The sequence below is a fragment of the Dermochelys coriacea genome, chromosome 9 (genome assembly GCF_009764565.3).
Source record: "Dermochelys coriacea isolate rDerCor1 chromosome 9, rDerCor1.pri.v4, whole genome shotgun sequence".
NCBI lineage: Eukaryota > Metazoa > Chordata > Testudines > Dermochelyidae > Dermochelys > Dermochelys coriacea.
The window spans coordinates 16231916-16253995 of record NC_050076.1 but is presented as its reverse complement, the minus strand read 5'-3'; the positions used below and the strand labels follow the sequence as shown (position 1 = coordinate 16253995).

At 42.5% G+C, this 22080-nt stretch overlaps 1 protein-coding gene across 31 annotated transcripts in view; it reads right to left on the bottom strand.

The window, feature by feature from the left end:
* The window catches only part of TNIK (TRAF2 and NCK interacting kinase), a 308457-nt gene that overhangs the window by 244833 nt on the left and 41544 nt on the right, over window positions 1-22080 (bottom strand). For all 31 annotated transcript variants that reach the window (XM_043491760.1, XM_043491773.1, XM_043491762.1 and 28 more), the window contains exon 2: window positions 13139-13204. In XM_043491760.1, coding sequence (XP_043347695.1) covers window positions 13139-13204 — 66 coding nt within the window. The remainder of the gene's footprint in view (window positions 1-13138; window positions 13205-22080) is intronic.

The window sequence follows — 22080 nt, the reverse complement described above, 5'->3', positions numbered from 1 at the left end:
TTTCATTATAGTACACCCCAAGGCTTCCCACCTCCCCTGGCCAGCTCCCCCATGCAGTGACGCTCGCGGTAGTCTCTGAGCAAGTCCTGTGGGAGAGCAAAGGGGACACAGGCCTCTATCATGACTGGGGGAGGGGAGAGGAAAGAGTGTGGAAGGGCCAAACTTGAGTGAGTGAGCATGGGCAGGGGTGTCATAGCACTGCTCAGGTTTGGCCCCATGGGCCTTCTGAGCAGTGTTGTGACCCATGTTCTTTAAGTCACAACACCAGTCACTCAACTTTAGCCCTGCAGTTCCCCTCACTCCACCCACCCAAATCATGACAGAGGTGCCCTGGTGCCAAATCTGAGTGGGCAGTGAGGCAGCCAGTGCTGCTCCTCCTCACTGCTGCAATTGCAACGCTCATGACTCTGCATCCCTCCCAATGGTACGGACAGGCGTACAGCTGTGGGTGCCACTGTAGAGATCGATACAGCTTCTCATCCATCACTACTTTCACTTTTCATTAAAGATATCCAACTGTGTCTCAAGGAGCTGTATCTATGTTGCTGTTGCTAGAATATGGGTGATAATTTTTTATTTTTTTTTGGTGTAGGCATTGCCACAATGAATAGGTGTATAGTCCCTGACCACTATGAAAACAATGTTCTCAGCAATTTCTCCACAGGAGCCAAGCTGGAAAGTGGTTATAAGACCCAGTTCTGAGCAACTTTGGCCTCTTATATTTACAACAAATGATTAGCTCACATTTCAAAACATTGATGTCACAGTGCTCTCCAGCATGGGCTGATGGCTCAGCATGTGTGTTTATAATGCAAGAAACACAATACTGTGGGATTATTTGCACTACATCTAGTGCAGTTCCCTTGCAGCAAAGGGGCAATAGTAGGTAGTCAACTCCCTAGCCCAGGTTGAAGCTAGCTCCTCGTGATAAGCCTAATTTTCAACTGTTCCTAGAATTTACTGATCATCCTGAAATGTTGCATGTTGCAGCTCATCGTAGGGTACCGTTTGTTTCTGAGAAGTTTGGCAATATTCAGACAGTTTTAAGTTAGAGTGTTTTGGAAATGTACCTTTAAAAAATATTCTAAGGCCCTTTTAACTCATTATGGCCCCCAAGTCATCTGCTATGGATTCACCCACATAAAAGGACCATAAACCCAATAGAACTTGCTCCCAGTCAAGTGACCTCTTATCAATGGATATGAGCCATTTCTCCAAATGCCTGCCCCTCCCTTTAACCATACACCTCAGCCATCTACATGGCCAGCGGTAGCAACAGGAAAACTCCTTTTCTGCCTCTCCTTCTCCCATGCCTTTTGCACCACACAGTACTGTGCCCTCATCCTGCATCTTGAGTTTATTTTTATTCAAACATCTACAGCTACTATTGCATTGCCTGCTGCCAAAGCAAAGCTGACACAGGGGACAGTGTGGACAAATGTCATTTCGTAATCCCATGGTTATTCTGATGGCCCTCACACCATCCTCTTCTATCATACACTTGAGGGGAAAAAATTGAAAATAGTGATCAGAAATTATTAATTCATGGTAACAAAAAAAGATTCATTTAGAACCTGTGTTCTATAGGCTTGAAGCATAAAAGCACCTTTCCCTTGAACTATTCAGAAAGCACAAAAGTTAACGTGACATACCGGCATGTGGGCGTGTGTGGGTTGGCTTTGGGGGGAGGGGGAAGGAGGGTTCTCTGTATCTTTCACAGATTAAGCTGCACAAGATGTACCAGTTGCTCTGGTAACAAAGCTTTTTTCTTTAAAAAGAAAAGCAAAGAAAAGAAAGAAAGAAAAGAAACATCATTTTAAGTGTTCTCCCAGTTAAGCTTAGCTGCTTGTGTGGCATAAAAATAAAATTAACTGGGAAGAACAAGTCCACATTTCAGGGCCATGCACACAATTTGATTCAGTTAGGGAAAGGAGCATGTAGGCTATTTTAAAAAATATTAGTGTGATGGGGCATGCCAAATTTAGGATTTAAGTTTTCATTCTAAGCATCAGCTAGTAGGTATTATTTCATACTACTATATTAGCTTAGTCTTCTTTTCTGCCCCAATAAGAGCTGATGGAAATTCACCAAACCAATCCATGTATATGTACATATTAAGGAAAGGAACATGTCCTAAGTGGCTGAAATCTACCTAAAGATGTGCAGCGTACAGGCTGTTGTCAGGCATATTAGTGTAAATGTTCAAAAAAGAACTAGATAAATTCATGGAGTATATGTCCATTAATGGCTATTAGCCAGATAGGCAGGGATGGTGTCCCTACCCTCTGTTTGCCAGAAGCTGGGAATGAGTGACAGGGAAAAGATCACTAGATGATTACCTGTTCCGTTCATTCCCTCTGGGGCACCTAGCATTAGCCACTGTTGGTAAACAGGATATTGGGTAGGTGGACCTTTGGTCTGACCCAGTATGGCCGTTCTTATATAATTGAATTCTAGTTAAGGGAGGGAGTCATTATAGAGGAAATGAGGACTAAACATTTCATACTATGCCTTTCATACTGAAGGATCCCCAAAAGCACGGCAATGTAATCTTCACAGGCAAACCCTTACAACCTTGAAGGGCACAGGCATCTGCCTATGTAGGTCAGTTTGCTGGACCCTGAGATACTGTACATATAAATGAAATGCTTCACTCACCCTCCTGAAATGCAGTCACCACTGGAGCTGAAAACACAGCAGTTACTAAACAAGAAGCATGCAGCAGTGCTACACAATAGTTTGGGACAGGAAACCCAACTCCATATTGACTGAAGCTCCAGGGGAATTTTTAGGTATTCTAAATGTTACTATCCAAATTAAAGTTTAGCTAAGACAGTGAAGTTAATATCCTCTCCTACACCTTGCTTAGTTTATGAAATCTGTCAATCCATAATCACAAATGGATATACTCCCATAACATGGTGATGGGCAGCAATACAAAACCCTGAGAAGGAAGCTATCTGGAGACTAGAAGAACCAACACAAATGAAGATACAATACTACACAATCACATCAGACTCTAGCTGTGCACTACCTTACGTAACCATGTGATCTTGTCAGGGTTACCGTCCCTCCTGTTGTTTGCAAAATGCACTTGTTATATCTTGTCCGAAAATTATATGTTGGTTCCTGTGAGCAAGGTGCTTGTTTTACTATGTGTCTGTATAGAGCCCAGGACATTGGGGCCTCTAGACACTATTACAATGTTAACAGTGATAATTCACATCTTACCTATTCACCTTTAAAATCTTGCTCAGGAGTTTCTGGTAACACAAATACAACAGTCTGTATAGTGAACAGACAAGAAGGGACCAACACTGTTAGCTGAGCAAGTATGCAATGCATATGGGGTTTTTTGTGTTTCTTTCTTTTAAGTATTTAGTCCAGTCTCCCAGACAAGTCACAGCAGTTAGTTTTCAGATATGAAAGCTTTGTATATAAACTAAGATTCATTCTTTTCAGTAACGACCCCCTTGGGTCATAATAATTTTGTGCTGTACAGTAACTCTTTTTCCACTCAGCTAAAGGATCAGTGATTAATCACCAAACTGTTGACCATCAGTCTTTCAGACAGAGAGATAATAAAGCAACTATTATTAAAACAATTAATGCTGTCCTTGTCTTGCATTACTTGCTTGAACTCTCCAGGTATCAGCTAACAAGCAGCTCAGAAATCTGCAATGTCTGTTCCACAGTCCCCATGTGAACAATCTCTAGTCCAATATACGAAGAAACTTTCAATAACCTGGCTTCCCTCAGTGCTGCATGATTGACAGGCTAAACATCTAACACAACATAGCATTGCAACCCTAGTTATTTGCTCCCCTCCATAAAATGTTGGAGAAAATCTCAAAACAGCCTTTAGCAAATTCACTTCCTACAGAAACAGCATTCAGCCACTCAATTAAATTCACAAAGCACTACCATGAAATAGCTGTAAGCCAGCAGGGCATTCTGGGTATTGATGTGTAAATGAGCACACCAACAATGGTGCTCGAAAGCTGTAGGCCCTTAGTTATCCCAGTTCATTGGGCCAGCTCCAGATTTAGGGAAAATATTACTGTGTTTATGCCCTGTTCCCATGGCATTCTCTATGGTTTGAGCTAAGCACTAGAAGTTACTGGAAGTCTAGATCCTTCCAGAACTCTGCTGAATGCTAACTTCAAGTACTTCATTTACTTAAAGATACAACACACACATACAACCTGCCCAAGTAAAGTTAGACTGGGCCAAATGCATGCACACACACACACACACCGCCCCCAATCCCCTTAGATCATAATAATTGTGTGCTGTACAGTAACTCTTTTTCCACTCAGCTAAAGGATCAGTGATAAATCACCAAAAACTATAGATCACACACACACACTCTCTCACTCTCTCTATATTTATATGTGTACACACACATACCCCACTCTAGGTGCACTACAGAGAAGAAGTATAAAGATGTGTCCTTCTCTTTCATGTAGTTTTCTAACTCTGACCTAAAAACTAAAGAGGAACTAAAGATAGGATTCAGAGTAGCAGCCATGTTAGTCTGTATCCGCAAAAAGAAAAGGAGGACTTGTGGCACCTTAGAGACTAACAAATTTATTTGAGCATAAGCTTTCATGAGCTACACCTCACTTCATCAGATGCATATAGTGGAAAATACAGTGATTGCATCCGATGAAGTGAGGTGTAGCTCACAAAAGCTTATGCTCAAATAAATTTGTTCATCTCTAAGGTGCCACAAATCCTCCTTTTCTTTTTAAAGATAGGATTGTAAACTAAGCACAATACATAATCTAACTCTTGTAACCCTGGTCCCTCACCACTTGGTTTAGCCAGAACTGTTTTTGTTATGGCTGTGGCAGATTGAACGCACCTTGGATGAGGACCTTTTGCTTGCTCTGTAGAGAGTCATGCACACCTTTAACTGCTTAAACAAGTGATAAACAAGAAGGCTATAATTGTTGGTATTTTAAAAGACAGCCTCTTCTGAGTGTGTGATCAAAGTGAATGGATATTGTATCACTCAAATCATTTTAAAAATAACCCTTTCCATTGGATATCCATTCCTATAAGACACGATTCCTATTCCTGTAGATTGGCATTCAGGGGGCTAGTAAATACATTCTGTATTAGACACCTTTAACATAGCCACAGGTGATAATCTGGACAGAAAGATCATTCTAAAGACACATCCAATTAACTAAATTCAATACGTTGTATTTTTGTGGCTGAGTGGGATGACATTTGCCTACACACAACAGCACTTCCAAGTAAATACCTTAACTTCTCTAAATGTGGTTGTGTCCTAGAGCAGTGGTCACAAGTCCAATACTGTCAGATCTCTAAGTGATTTTTAGCATCCCTTGTAAGCATGCTACCCAGGTATTTAAAGTGCTCACACTCCATTGCCTCCTCAGATTTGGGGAAGAATATCTTTGCCTTTTCAACAGACACATTCTAGTAATTTTTAAACCTCTCCTTGCAACAATCTAATAAGGTTAATATCAGTGAACCACAGATAACTAATTTTTGGTGCGCCCTCCTGTAGCTTTCCATCAGTGACTCCTCTTAAGATTTCTTCGATATAACCATTGAAGATAGTTGGTGATTGTCAGGCAGGGCTGCCTGACACTTATTCTCAGGTGAAACTACTCCACTCATGCCCCACAAAACATCAAGGCCATTGTGCATCTTTCAATATTTTGTATCAGTCTTATTACATTTTCACCAGCTCCAGCCAGCTGCAAAATTACCCAAAGAGGTTTGTGCCATATGCTATGGAATGGTTGGCAGAATCTATGAAGTCATGGACCACCTTCCTATCATTCTCCAACACCTTCTCGTATAGCTCATGCAGATTAATATTTGCTTGACTATATCTCTTCTGGGTCTAAACCAGGCTTGTTCTTCAACCAAAAAGTTCTCTATCTTGGGTACAATCCTCTTCAAGATGAGGTGAAGCAGTATTTTGCGAGGACATGTCAATAATGAGATTGTGCCATAGTTTTCACAAACCATCAGGTCCTTCTTTGGAACAATAGGAACCATCAGGGACCATCCCCCAGTCCTGGGCCATCTTCCAGACTTCAAAAGTCACATCGGGTGCCTCTCCACCACTTTTAACTAGTTCTGCATGTATGTTATCCACTCCAGAGGCTTTACAGCGTTTATATTCTGGACCAAATGCTGCATCCTTAGGGCACTGGGGATTTTGCCCTACATTTAGAACTTTAGCATTGCTTTATCTTGCAGGATACAAACTACTGTGCTGTGGAATAAGTCTATAATTACACAGTAACTATTGATTGTTTAATTAGCTGGTAAATGCCATCTAATCACTAAGATGTTACACAGTTTATTCTGTCTTCTAAATTAAAGTGTTATGAGATCTAAAAGCTACAAGTCATATGGGTATTGTTCTTAGAGTTACTTGGCAACTGATAGGTGGGAGAACGAATGGCATTATTTCAGGATAAAAAAGAGAAGGCATCCCAGAATGAAAGGGGTAGGCAATACTGTCACCTCTGCATGCTCTTCCCAACCTGCAACTGTGCACATGGTCTAGTTATGTAGTACAGCAGTGGGGAAGGGAGTCCCAAGCTGGACACCAGAGACCACAGCACCACAAAAAGGCAATGCAATGCAGAAATTTTAGTTATATGTAAGATAGTGGTGTGATGTACAAGAGGAATATCCCATGAAATGAACAGTTCTCAAGGTTAAATAATTTCTTCTCCTTTCCACAGATAAGAAAAATTGTTGCCTAGAATTTTCACCAGTTCTAATTAACATGTTTGTTCACCTTAAATTGTAATGACATTGTATAGGAGGTCAAATATTTCGGATAATATAGAACTTTTCAAAGGTGTTTCCATTATCTTAGCACATCGTTGACTGAATATAGAAGTGTAAGCAGCAAAACAATGAGTCAATGGCTGATTATTTTAAGACCGATTAATTGTATTCATGTACTCAAGATGACAGAATTAAACACAAAACAATAACCTCATCTTAAATAGACTAAGTAGCTCCCTCTCAAAATTATTCTAAAATCTGTTCCATTAGACACAGAAAGAAAAGGAGTACTTGTGGCACCTTAGAGACTAACAAATAAGCATCGAATGCATCCGATGAAGTGAGCTGTAGCTCACGAAAGCTTATGCTCTAATAAATTTGTTAGTCTCTAAGGTGCCACAAGTACTCCTTTTCTTTTTGCGAATACAGACTAACACGGCTGCTACTCTGAAACCTGTGATTAGACACAGAATTATTAGAAAAATAAAGAAGCTCTTCCAGTTCAATTGAAGAGATCAACCACCACTGAAGTGGTTTCTCATTAAAACAACCACCACCACAGAGAGAGAGAAAGAGAGAGCTATGCAGTGCATGTGGATTTACTGACACCCCCGTGCCCCTGAAATTATTTGTAGCTGAAAGCTGCCAGTGGCCCATTGCAGTTAATAGAGAGATACATGACTAGAAAAATCCTTATTACTAATCTATCATTCAGGTAATCCTTATATGTAGGTCACTTTTAGGACCAGATTGTGGCTCACACTTATATGGGTACTCCACGGTGGGGCTGTTGTTCATGGAGCCTCCCGCCCTAGCTTGTGCCCCTGAGCAAGGGTCTTGCTCTTGAGTTCACAGACTGATCCCTGCTACCATGCCTGGGAGGGAGGGGGGAGAAGCGGAGCAGAGGCGGCGCATTCAGGGGAGCAGGCGGAGGCGAGCTGGGGCAACGAGAGTACATTTCTAGGGGCAGCATGGCCAGTGACAGAATGCTGCCCCTAGAAATATGCTGCACCAAGCACCTGCTTTTTTGCTGGTGCCTAGAGCCGGCCCTGGCTGGCATTGGTGGTTACAGCAAAAAGAGAAGGGGATACAAGACAGAAAGGTGGAAAAGGAAGGAGGCCCTCTTCACAACTGAAAAGAGGAAGTTGGGGGAGATTCTCTAGTGCAGCCAGAAAATTCAGTTGAAATCAGCAGAGTTTAGGCCACTCAGCCCTTTGCATGAGGTGCCCAGCATTTCACCAGACCGGGCCCTAAAGCAGGAAACTAGAAAGCATCCACTAATCAGCTGGAGATTTAAGCTTTCAGGGGCCGGGCAGGTGGCAAATCAGATGCATAATAGATTCCATAAACTCCTTTATTTTCTCTCTCACAAACTCCTTGCTTTCCTTTGTAAGGAGGAAGCACTCTTAAGATTTACTCTATTACAGGCAGACTGTACAATGAAACACTTGTCAAAAGTGTTGGGGTCCAACAACCAACAATTCCTTAAGTGAATGCAAATGCAAGATCTCAAATGCTGAGTGGGCTTCAAATCCACACTACTTACGTGTCAACTATTAATTTCAAACTAATGCATCACATACAAATCCTCTGTCCTGAGCCCTTGCTAGGTTGGTACAGAGCCTCAAGATTGGTAGAGTCAATGGCTACAGCCACTGTTTTTTTTTTTTTTAAACAATGTAATCCTGAGAAGCGATTTTAAAATGTGATTATTTTGGTGATTAGAAATGTCCTCATGAATAGGGGTTTGGCTGTTTGACAGTCAGCTCCGGCATAGTCAAGCTTCAGCACTGCTTCACTGCACCGCCAACAATCCAAACTGAGAACCTCTCACCATAGGAACCAACATACTTTGCACTTATGTGCCAACTTCTCCAAGTACTTTCCAAAGGCTGGTGAGCATGGTCATTCTCATTTTATAGAGGGATAGTTGGAGCCAGTGGGAGGTTAATTGACTTTCAACAAGCTCCCTGGGCATAGTTTGGGGGAGAGGGGTCGGAGGGGCATTGCCCACCCCCCACAAACTGCAAGCCTCGGGCAGGTGCGGAATTCCCCTCCCCCCCCATGCGTGGCTCCATTGGCCTGACTGGAGTTTCCCCCTCAATATAGAAGTCAAACTGCGCCTATGCCAAGCTCCCACAATATCTCTAGCAGGAACGGACATCTCGTGATCCCCCATTCCCTTACTCCAGCCACTAGAATACAAAATTCTGCCTCAAACATTCTGTACCATATTCTACCCTTTGCCCAGCACCCAGCAATCTCAATGGGTGTTTCAAACACACTGTAGAATTACAGCCAAATTCTCTTCTGGTGTAAGTACTGAATTCAATGGCAGCATTTGGTCCCAAGTGCAGAATATGGCCTCATGTGATCAAGCAGACTAATAAACAGCTCACAACCCCTTGGATTATGAGATGCATTATTGGTTGGGTGTCAGATAAAGAGCAAGCCCAAGGAATACTTACTGATGATGGCAAGCACTTACTCACAGGAGCAGACCCCTTGGGCTGTTCATACAAGTGCTCCAGAGTGAGTACAAGTGCTCCATTGTCTGACCTACAGCGAGGGAAAACATCACCCTTACTTCTGCTATTTATTTTAACAAGATCAATTGTCTCCACCAATTGAAGTGCACAAAACAGGTGCTCCCTTTAAAACATGTTTTCTTTGAATGTTTATTTTTTTAAATCATTTTCTATTTATGCAATGGAGCCGCAGAACTGCAAGGCCTGGTTAGAATGGATTTACACATCAGACACATGGAGCAAGACAAAAAGGAGATCCTATTCCAGCAAGCGAGAGAAAGAGAAAGGATGTGACCATGAGATACCTTTTTGGGTCCAGTATTAAGGCTCTGGGCTTGTCTACACATAAAGCACTGCAGCAGTGCCACTGTAGCGCTTTAGGGAAGACACTACCAATGCTGATGGGAGGGCTTCTCCCATCAGCATAGGTAATCCACCTCCCCGAGAGGCAATAGCTAGGTCAACAGAAAAGATCTCCCATCGAATTACCACTGTCTACACAGTTAGGTTAGGTTGGTTTAACTGTGTCATTAATGGGTATAAAGAAAAGGAGTACTTGTGGCACCTTAGAGACTAACAAATTTATTTGAGCATAAGCTTTCGTGAGCTACAGCTCACTTCCACCAGATGCATCCGATGAAGTGAGCTGTAGCTCACGAAAGCTTATGCTCAAATAAATTTGTTAGTCTCTAAGGTGCCACAAGTACTCCTTTTCTTTTTGCGAATACAGACTAACACGGCTGCTACTCTGAAACCTGTCATTAATGGGTATGGATTTTTCACACCCCTGAGCAATGGTGTTACACCAACCAAACTTCCTAGTGTAGGCCAGGCTTTACAGTCAAACCATGCACAAATGTTAGGGGGGACGAGAGGCTACAGATATAGTAGTAATAACTATGAGAGCCAAGCAGAATTTCTGTTTTGGATGTAAAAAGGAGTGTTCAGATTCAGATAAACACTGGCACATTTGAAAATCTATTTTGCTCAACAGCACAACCTGTATTAGTGTGTCCATTAGACACTCGCATTTCAGAAATATTTCAGGTTCAGGCCAGCTTATTTTACAAAATAGACAGAAACAATTGAACAAACCTCATGAGTCTTCATGGAATAAAAAACCTGCCATCTGCTCACCCCTAACTACCTGCACTGAGCACAAAAATGCATTGAGCTGCAGTGAACCATGCATCCATCATTCGCTTGCATTTGGAAACATGGGCCAAATTCTGCTATTCCAAGTTTACTCTGCTGTGACTATTGCACAGGGCTGAATTCAGGGAGTTAACTGGAGTTACTCCAAAGCTACTAGAATTTAATAAAATTCAGACATTTCATAGATTGGTAGGCCAGAATGGTGAAGCTGATCCCCTACTCTGACCTTCTATATAACACGGGCCATAGTGTATCTCAAAAATAATTGCTTTTGGACTAGCACATATGATTTTTTTCTAAAGAAGTCAACCTTGAGGGTGATTACATGGGTTCTAATCTTCATTACACCAAATTAGGTATCCGAGCTGTGGCAGATTATTCTTGTGTAGAGGCATCTCCAGAAAATAATTTAGAGGAAGCCAAAAGGTCAAAGCATCTTTGGAGATCTTCTAGTGATCTGTTTCTTTGTCTGGCTGCAAAAGACACATACAGCATTTTGTCAGGAAGAGTCTGATGGAATGCCCATCAAGATCTTATTTCTCCCCAACTGTCCAGGACTGACACTATTAACGGTCAGTTATGTTTCATATTAGAGTTACTCTGGTTCACATCACTTAAATTTTGTTTTGAGGCTTGAGTTCAAGAGTAATTCTTGTAATTAACCATTGGAACAATTTACCAAGGATTATGGTGGATTCTCCATGACTGGCAATTTAAAAAAAAACAGTCTTGATTTAAAAAAGAGATGCTCTAATCAAAAAAAGAATTATTTTGGGAAGTTCTATGGCCTGTGTTGTACAGGAGGTCAGACTAGATGATCACAGGGGTCCCTTCTCGCCTTGAAATGTGTGAAAAGAAAATCTCAGTCTAAACTAGATGGGTGACCAAGCCAGAGAGTTCATATTTAGATGCAAATTTCTTTCTAGCATGTAGATATTTAGGCCTGTAGTTTTGGTTTGAGCATAAGAGTCTCTTCGAAGACCACCGCCTTGTTTGCAATGAAACCATGTGAAGCGTTCTGCATCATTTTGATTTTAAACTAATGTGAGCACTCTGATTGCAAACAGTTAGTGAGATGCTTTGTGCAGAAGTGAACAAGGGTCACACACTGAAATGATCAAAATCTCTTACCCCTGGAAAACTGAATGTGAACAATTTTAGAGTTTTCTGCTTCAGGTAACTGGACTCTTTAAAAATCAAATATTTTGACAGGAAACACAAATAGCAGAACCGTGTGAAGAAGTATGTGTAGTTTCTCTGCTTTTCCATAGAAGCATTAAGCTTTTGAAGGGATGTTATAGTCACATAGTTTCCACTGCTTGTTAGAAATATGCACATGTTAAAATAAGGTCAAACTCTACACTTATTTTACCATCTGAGAAAAACAGTTTCAGCATCAAACTAATGGTCTTGGCCTTGATGATTCAGGAAGAACAATGGAAATAAAAACAGTGCATCATCATCAACTTAATGCAAACACACCGTCAAAAAAAAACAACAGAGGAAGAGTCACCAGAATATAACCTTGATAAGGTTTGTATTTATTCCAGTTTAGAAATCCACACACTTTTAACTCCAGAAGTTTCTGTTCATCCTCAATTCATCCAAATTCTATCATCAGATTAAAGGGATTAGCCTACAGCAATGGGATGATGTGGAAGCCAGAATTCAGAAAAAATATTTCCTGACAGCTTTTAAAACAAACTTTTCCTCCCTTCCTCTCTTGATTTGGGGGAAGCTAGGTGTCTGCCAGTACATGACAGCAAGTATCACATTTTCCAAGTGACTGATTGGGAGTGTGCCAAAAAAAAAAGAGACCACTTATTTGCACAATCAAAAGTGAATTTGTGCACACTAATTCACTAACTTTGTTCACAATGATCTAAGATGCACATGCAAATACAGATTCTGTGTATAAAGTGGGTGTGTACACTTAGGCCTTGTCTACACTAAAGGGAAAAGTCAATCTAAGCTATGCAATTTGAGATATGTGAATAACGTAACTCAAATCGACTTAACTTAGATCTATTTACTGCAGGGACCGCACTAGATGGGAGACGCTCTCCTGTCAACTTCCCTCCCTCTTCTCAAACCGGTGGAGTACAGGAGTCGACGGGAGAGCAATCTGCGGTCGATTTGGCAGGGCTTCCCTAGACCCCTAAATCGACTGCTGATGCATCGATCGCCCGGTAAGTGTAGACAAGACCTTAGAGGCCTTTAGAAAAGTTGAACCAGAGGGACTATTAGTTAGCATAGTCCCATGTAGAATCTGAAAACAGCTTTCAGTGAAGTTTCCAGGGTGTTGGTTGAGAACCATTTCTAATATTAAGAAGAATTTTAAACCAAGCTTCCAGACTTTGAAGTTCCTTTCTTGCAGTTGCCTTTTGCTAAGTACAGATTGGCAGAATGAGTCAGATTTTACGCTAGTTCTGCAATGTGGATGGGGGACTAAATTAAAACCAAGCTCATTTCATTTGTCAACCAGTCTAGTTCCAAATTCAGCTCTCTAGAAGTGACAGATTAATGTATTAAACTACTGCACCATCTAGATTGCTGTTCAGCTCTGAAACTGATCTAGTTTAATGTAGATAAGCACAGAGCATTCTAATATGTAAACTCATGTACCAGGAAATCATAATAGCTGCAGACACATTCAGAGACCTTACCTTATAGACTTGCCCATATGTTCCATTGCCAACAAGTTCCACCAGTTCAAAGATACCTGCAGGATCCTAAAAGGAAAAAAAACAGAAAATTTTTAAAAAATTTAATGAACATTTGCAAGTTTACTCAAAAGAAACATTTGGTTAGAATGAAGTCCACATTTCACTGACAGCAGTTTAAGAGTGTCTTTAATCTGCCCATGTATTAGCAGCATTATGTTGATATTAAATGGAAGGGTAAGTGATTTAGTTCCTTAGGGTCTGATCCAGTGAACGATTACCAGATAGCACAATGCTTACTTCCCAGTTAGCGGAACTACTCATGGTTATAGGCACTATGCCTTGTACTAAGCATTTGCAATATCTAGCCCTTAGAAATAGTTGTCAAGATGGTGCTCAAGTGTACCAGTACTGTTCATTTACTGCTCACTGCAGACTCTATGCTGTATTTTTATGGTCACTTATGTATGCACAGAAACTTGAACACTCTGTGTGCATTCTACAGATAATCAAATCACCACTTATTCTATGGTCAGTTAAAATAAATACATCTTCAGTGAAACAAGAAAAGAGACTCTGCCTGATTAGAGAGTCTCGTAAAGCATGCTGGGTTCTCATAAAGAAGGGTTGGTGCAAACGTTTTATCTGGTTTTGATCCATGTGGGTTCATATCCCCTGACTGCTCCCACCCACACTGAATGTAAAGTTTAGGGTTCAAATTAACTCAAAAATCTCTACACCAAGTTCTGTTAGAGCCACCAACTTTCTCCTAACTCCAGATCCTAACTGCTTCAAAATTGTGTAAGCTTTGCAAACTAAAAGGTTTGTAAACCCCTAGCCAATATTTCTACCAACCTGGTCTGGGGTTTGATTCTGTAATAAAACTTGAAGTCATTCTAGTTTTGAGTGGTGTCTGTTTTCACAGAGAATTATTTTGCATAGTTCTATTCCTGAGGTCAGTAGCTAATGACTATCGAGAAGCTAGTGCATTAACAGCTAAACACTGACTCATATAGTGGCAGTTGCCTCAGGCCCACAAAGAGCAAATTGTGGACTTTCCCGCTATATTACTTTTATTTTAGTGGAATTAAAAAAGAGAAAGAGCCAACATCTCCATGAGACACACAGCAGGTCTGTCACGGTAGATCCTCCTTCTTGAATTCCTTCAGAGGGCACAGATCGCTTACATTTGAAGGTGTGAAACACAGAAAACAGAATTACAGCCAAATACAGCCGTACCCATCTTTTGCATCAGTCTCTTCCTCATGCCCCATCTTTTTGGCAAGTGCTGAGTGTAAAGAGCTAGTAATGGGTTAACAGGTCAGTTTCCTTTTTGAGTCAAGGTTTCTAATACACAGAGCTGGCTGCAGAGGGAAACGGATCAGGATTCTAATCAAGTTCCCCTTTGTAACAGACTGAGCTTGATGAGAAAGGGAGGAAACAACCATGTTAATATCCCTTGGTTAACAGCTCACATATTAGAATTGCAAGGTACTGCTGGCCCTGGCTTTATGGGCTCCCTATATATAGGTCTGCACAATTAACAGGACCCTCTTTTCAAGGAGCCCTGTATCACTCTTATACTCTAATCCAGGACTGCCTGCCAAAGCACGAGCCTTGGTTTCCTGGCTGTGATCCCATCTGTCCATGGTGTCTGCATGCCATGAGGGAGAAGTAATTCCTTAACTGCCCTTCTCCTTTCCCCATTTAGGAAGTTGTGCTCTAGCTCTACTTCTGGGTTCCTGATGCATATAGGTCACCAGACGCTACCAACCTTCAGAAAAGTGGGCGACTGTAACAGCTTGAGAGGAAAGTGCAAGAGAGGACACGTGCAAGAGAAGCGGAGCCTGACAAACCAAACAGCAGGGAACCAAGTGGGTCTTTGGTGATGATTATTCACAGAGGGCCTCACAAACCCAGAGTGGGTCCTTCATACCTTAACTCCTGTACTAATTACAATTATATATATAGGGGGAGGAGGGGTGTAGGTGGGTGGAAATTAGGAATTTTGGTTTTGGTGTTTTCGAAGAGTAGGATGAAATGGGGGTTACCTGATGGGAACTTCCTTTGCAACAGTCAGAACATTAGCTTCTGGATTTTGTATAATTTGCTGGCTAGTACTCAGACAATTTGGCATGCTAGCAAGTTAAGAATTGCCACAATCAGTCTGGGAAGACAGAGGTATAGAAGAGAATCTCTGTGCCAGGAAGGAAAGAGCAAATTCTAAATGCTTTCCCAGGGAGGCAGAAGAGCAATATCACCACCACGGTGGGTTTGAGACATATGGCCTGAATCAGAGATCTGCAGACTACATGTCATAGCTAAAGGCATCTTTTAGGTATGCTGATCCATACCCCTTGTGAGCAGGTGAGAGAAGAGGGAAAAAAAACATTAATAATGCCTGTGGTAGCCTGCAAATGAATTGGAGTAAGAAATGGAAACTACCTATTAGATCAGCTAGTCCATCTCTGTCAGTGCAGGATTGTTCCCTACTGTATATTTACTAGTGTTTGGTATGGTCTAGTGTTAAATACCCCAAGCAAAGGAGCTTCCACCACTTCCTTTTGGAGACCATTCTAGTCCAAAGCACCTCATTCCTTAGAAGTTATTTGTAATAATCACCATAATGTTTTCCCTTTCATAACACAATCTCATTCCACCCACCCAGCCCCATAGCACAAACCTCTCCAAATCTCCCCCCTCCCCCACCTCCATTTTGTTATGCTAAATAATTCCATTCTGCTGTTTCAATATTTTTAGACCTACATCTTGCCTTTAGCAGTTGCTTAGCCATGATGGCAGATACTTGATAACCAGGGTTGGAATTCTTTGGATTCTAAGTGTTTGCATATACTGTACATAAAGACCACAGTGCAAGACACACAGCTGTACCACAGACATTCCTACCCTGAACATGATCAGCGGTATGCTAAGCATGTGCTCCTGTTGAGGAAGATCTGAGATAGCCATGTCACACCCTGCACTGTAAGAGGTACAAGAGAAGGCTTTTTTATATTTCCCTCCACCAGCGCCACAGTGCTGTCAGGGGTATGCCTGGTTTGGAAGAAGCAAGCAAAGAGGCTCCCAGAGGAGCTAGATCACAGAGGCTGGAGTGCTGCTGCAATGCAAAGAGTACAGGAGACTGAACTGAAAATAGCAGTCTCTTACAAAGGCTGCCTCACTGCACATCCCAAAGCTGACAAAGCAGTGTTCTTTACATAAATGAAAATGAAACTCAGAGCCATTAGTGCACTAGGTTCTTATAAACAGAAGTAAAGGAACAGGAAAATAGAGGGCAGCTGCTGTTTATTTTCAAGTTCTGCTTCCCAGGAGTTATTTTTCTCAGTGCTCTTGCTGATACAACCCTGGAAGAGGTTTTTCCACGTGTTATGGATAAATATTCAATGTGAAATTTAAAAAAAAAAAAACAAACCAAAACCCAACTGGGCTTGCACTATTGTAAAACGTTCACAGAAGTTACAGATGGAAAAGACCCAATGAGGCAGCTAGTCAATTCCAGATCAAAGTTGGATTGTTCCCAACTGTACATTTTCAGGGACTTTGTCCAGTCCCCCCTCAGCCCCCAAGGCCAAACTGAGGGCCATGTTAGTAACTTGCTAGCAGCCTGAAGGCCATTTCTACTTTGCATGATTTGCAAGACTGCCAAGGTTTGTGCAACTCCATGTGACTTTTGTGCAAATTAGCTCACTAATTTGCACAGAAACTTCAGTGGAAGGTCAACGTGTCCTGTCCCAAGCAATGGTGGAGTAGAATATGGAGCTTCACAAAACTGGACAGCTGTGGCTATAGCAGGTGGCAAGGTGTCAGCGGATGGCAGGGCACGTGGGGTAGGTGGATGGGTAGCTTGTGAGAGGGCTGAGTGGGGATACAAGAAGCTGGAGGCTTAGCAGAGTGCGCCTCTGGCCAACGTTGAGCCCTGCTGCTGTGATGCTGCTGTCAGTTGCTCCTTCCCCACTGGAATCCAGTGACTTATGCAGTGAGGGGAGGGTGAGCGGCTGTCTGGCTCCCTGCAGATCTAGCTCCGTATTGGCCCCCAGTATATAGGGCAAGCAGCAGAAGCCTCGTCCCTGCAGCTCAGCCACAGGTATGAGATCTCAGCTGGGTTACAGGCAGGCATTACCAGGCTGTCAGCTGTACGAATGTCTCACAAACTTCAGGACACCTGGCAGCCCTGAATGCAGAGTAGATTACAAACACTAGTTTTTCCATCAGCCTGTAGCAGTCACTTGACCCACTGTGATCTAGGCAGCTTCCTGGTGATTGAAGCAAGATGGCACATGGGCTGCACCTCTGTAGTAAAGATACGGCACAGACTTTACCATACGGCTCCTGTCAGCCACATTTGGCCACCCTGGCTCTTACCTGTGCACCTCTCAGGCCAAAAGCTATTTTTGTCTCCTGGTTCTTACATCCTCAATTGACTTGGCATCTCTCTATACTGCTAGCCCAGAGAGTTACAATTTCAGTGTAGCCATAGCAACATGGCTGGAATGTTAGTTATTCACAAAATTAAAACAGAGACTAGTCTCTATTCAAGCAAAGGTTATGCCATTCCTTGGCCCTGCTCTTCCCAATGCAGCCTGCAATTGGCAGGAACAATGATTTTTCTGCATTTTGAAGAGACTTTTCATTAAGTGTGTGTGGAGCAGTAATATTTTGTTAGCCTGCCTTTCAATAAGATATACACCAGGGGAGGGAGGGAAGAAAGGAAATCTCTTTCTGTCCACAGAAGCTCTAAATTGTCTCTTATGCAGTGAAGTGCTTTTGCATCTTAATAACTGATGGGGGATACTCTGGCTCTCCAATATCAGACAAAACATTGTTACCATTTCTTTCCCAGGGCTGCAATGCAAATTGGTCATCACTGCAAGTCTTGACCGATATGGTAGAGATAATGCAGGAATGTAGCAGAGAGCAACAGCAGCTTGGGAAAGTGGAACCGATATTAAGGAATGAAATATGGATGAATTAAAACAGGGGCCTTTAAATTATTCAGAGGAAAAAATGGACTGGGAGACCAGTCCAGAATTTGGACAGTGTTTCACAGATAATGGAACTTGCACTCTCTGCTCCTTACAGTGATGTACTATATTCCACTTGGCAAGTCATTGATTTTCCCCTCCCCAACAAAAAAGCTCATTACAGGCAAGTGCTCCAAGGCTCACTTTTACCCTCTTGCTAATACCTATTTCCTCCCAGTCCCCTCCCCCCCCAGCCTTTACCAAATGGCCTTGAGACTGAAATAACAATGGCGATGACAGAAATTACACAAACATCATCTTAAATCTGCTGAGTCCTTGCAATTGTTCCTTTGACAGTGTATATTTCTGCCGGTTGGAGCTTTCACGATCAGGAAAAGCTATTGTTAAGGCTGCAACTCAGCGGTGACGACAAGCTCCCATTTTCACATGCTCCAAACTCTCAAAAAGTTCTTTAAATAAAATTTCCAGGCTTGTCCTCAGCATGTGCATGTACACACAAAAGTAAAAATCAAATCAGTTAGGCAAAGTTGGAGGAAAATCAATCTTTCCAATTTTTTTAAAAATAGACTTTTTGTGCACAAGTAATTTAGACTCCACATTTCACTTTGGGGAAAAAAACCTGTTATCTGTATTATTGTAACAGCAAAGGGCGCATTGTGCTCAACTGTGTACAAACTCATTGAGATAGTTCTTTGGGGAAGAGACTTACTGTCTACATAGACAAAAAGATGGAAGGGAAAACTGAGACAAAGAGAGGTGAAGTTACTTGTCCAAGGTCACACAACAAGTCACTGGCATAACTGAGACTAGATCTCAGGGCTCACAGTTCCTATACGTACTAATGTTCTATGCACAGTGACTAGACCACACTGCCTCTCACATAAGATAGACATAATTACAATATGCACATGAATGATACAAGATTTGTTACATTGTTACTTTGTTTGGTTACACTAAGTAAGGCACAGTTCCAAAACAGGTTGAATTAACCTAAGGTTTTGCATTTAAACATATGCTTTAAGCCAGGGGTGGGCAAACTACAGCACGGAGGCCACATCCAGCCCTTCAGATGTTTTAATCTGGCCCTTAAGCTCCAGCCAGGGAACAGAGTTAGTGGCTTACCCAGCTCTGTGCAAGCCGGGGCTCTGCGCAGCTCCCAGAAGCAGCGGCATGTCCCCACTCCACCTCTTAAACATAGAGGCAGCCAGGGGGCTCTGCACGCTGCCCCCGCAGCTCCCATTGGCCAGCATCTGCACAGGAGTCGGAGAGGAGACATGCCGCTGCTTCTGGGAGCTGTTTGAGGTAAATGCCACCTAGATCCTGCACCCCAACCGCCCTCCTGTGCCCCAACCCCCTACCCCAGCCCTGATCCCCCTCCCACCCTCCGAATCCCTCAGTCCCAGCCGGAGCACCCTCCTGCATGCCCAACTCCTCATTCCCGACTCCACCCCAGAACCCACACCCCCAGCCAAAGCCCTCACCACCTCCTGAACCCCAATCTTGTGAGCATTCATGGCCCACCATACAATTTCCATATGCAGATGTGGCCCTCGGGCCAAATTGTTTGCCCACCCCTGCTTCAAGCATTAATCAGTCTGCTCCTCCTAATGACACTGCTGTTAACTCTGTCATATACTGCATGGGTCCAGGCCTGCAGAATTACAGGAGTAATTTTACCTGAACAAACATTTCATTCATAGGTGCCAACTCTGTGGGTGCTCCGGGGCTGGAGCACCCACAGGGAAAAATTGGTGGGTGCTCTGCATCCACCGGCAGCCAAGCTCCCCGACCCACTCCCCCTCCCCAACTCACCTCCATCTCCTCCCCTGAGCGCACGGCATCCCTGCTTCTCCTCCCAGGCTTGCCACCACAAAACAGCTGTTTCACAGCATAACAAGCTGTGGGAGGGAGGGGGGAGGAGCGGAAACACAGCATGCTTAGGGGAGGAGGCGGGGAAGAGACGGGGCCAGTGTGGAGATTTGGGGAAGGGGTCCAATAGGGGCAGGGAGGGGGCAGAGCTGGGACAGGGACTTTGGGGAAGGGATTAGAATGGGGAAGGGGCAGGGGGTGGAAGCACTCACCAGCGCCAGGAGAAGTTGGCACCTATGATTTCATTGACCTCAGCAGGACAACTCATATCCAAGGGTTTTTGAGAACTGAGTCCTTAACCAGTACAGCACTGCCATGAGAGAGGCTCATTGAAGACAATGAGTTATTCTGGATTTATACCAACAAAAGCAAAATTTGGCCCAGAGATCTCTAGCAAAATGTTTAAAAGGCATGAAGAACCACCAGCCAGAAATTAAATACCATATGTAATGGCATGTGCCTGTACCCAGCTCTCCAAACTCAGATAGAGCAAGCAGCCAATTCCATACCCATACAGCACAGTGTTCTTCCTTTCATGGTTTACTGAATCTCTATAGCTTTCAAACTGGGGTTGCGAACAATGCATTGCTCTAGAACTGAGAAGACAGACAGACACATTCTGAAACTAAGGAAACTCCTGTTATGCTTTTGACACAGGGCCTGATCTCGCTCTCCCTTTAAAGTCAATGGTAAAAAACCTCAGACTTCAATAAGAACTGATACAGGAACACCAGAAAGTGGGGCAGGGAGGTGGGGAGAGAAACATAACAAAAAAAAGTAGCCATTTAGCAAAAAGTGAAAGTACTTTTAAAACTATTGTATAATGAAAAGAATTTCAGAACATCTGTGAGTAAATGATAAAGCAGAGTCTATCCAAACTTTAGTGACAAAAACAAACATAAGTTCTTCAAAAGGAGGAAACTAATCAGTAAGACACTAGCAGCAGAAGAATTCACAGCAGGAGGAGTTTTGCAGTTAAAATAGTTTAGCTCTGTGTAATCCTGACCCCAGCAGAATTAAAGGGGGAAAAAATCCACACACATCACCAGTGACTGTACTGTAAGATTTCAATAACTAAAAGAAAAGAAGGAACCAATTGCTAACCAATTTGTTATTTAAATGATAACTCAAGGGTTCTTCCTGTTTACAAGGTAATAAGCATTGTTTAGGCTAAGTAAACTGAGAGCAGAACTTCCTATGTAGATGTCTGCAACAAACATGACTGTATCTAATGCTGTCCTTGCCCATCTGATCACCCCCACTCTATAGCCCAACCTCCATGTTCCTTGGAGGCTCATTTTCTTCCCATATTTCCCCCCTCCCCCCACGAGTGATTCCTTTAACTATATTAGAAGGGGCTATAGGTAGGGATGAGTGGAGAGCAGGAGAGACACTGATTCAGTCATTATTGCTGTGGCTGTATAGATGGGGAAGTAATAAATCAGAATGAAGGGATTTGCATAATCACTATACAGTTATTCCTCTGATCTGAATAGGCTAATAATGGCCCCCAGCTGAAGTATGGAGATAACTACAGTCATTATGCAAATTTTATATTCCTTCAGCCAATCAGAGCAAGGAACTGCATAATTGTGAAATAAGTGAACAGTTATGGGTCAGTAACTCACTAGCACCCCATGCAGATTGACTGAGGCAATTCCATTGCAATAGAATCTGCATTCACCTTCAGTAAGGATAACAACAGCCTGTGTTCCTAACATTTCAAAATACCATGATTTGATGCACCTCTGTCTACAATATGTGCTCCCTTTAAATGGATAGGAAATGTTTTTAAAAACTAAGCATCATCAATCAGCTAACTTAAAAAGAAATCTAGATTTTAGATCCAGCTGTCTCTACCTGTCAACAGGTGGCTGTGGTTAGACTGGTAACTGTAGTCATAATGCATCCGATGAAGTGAGCTGTAGCTCACAAAAGCTTATGCTCTAATAAATTTGTTAGTCTCTAAGGTGCCACAAGTACTCCTTTTCTTTTTGCGAATACAGACTAACACGGCTGCTACTCTGAAACCTGTAGTCATAAGAATAGTTTTCCAAGTTTGGGAAGCACCAG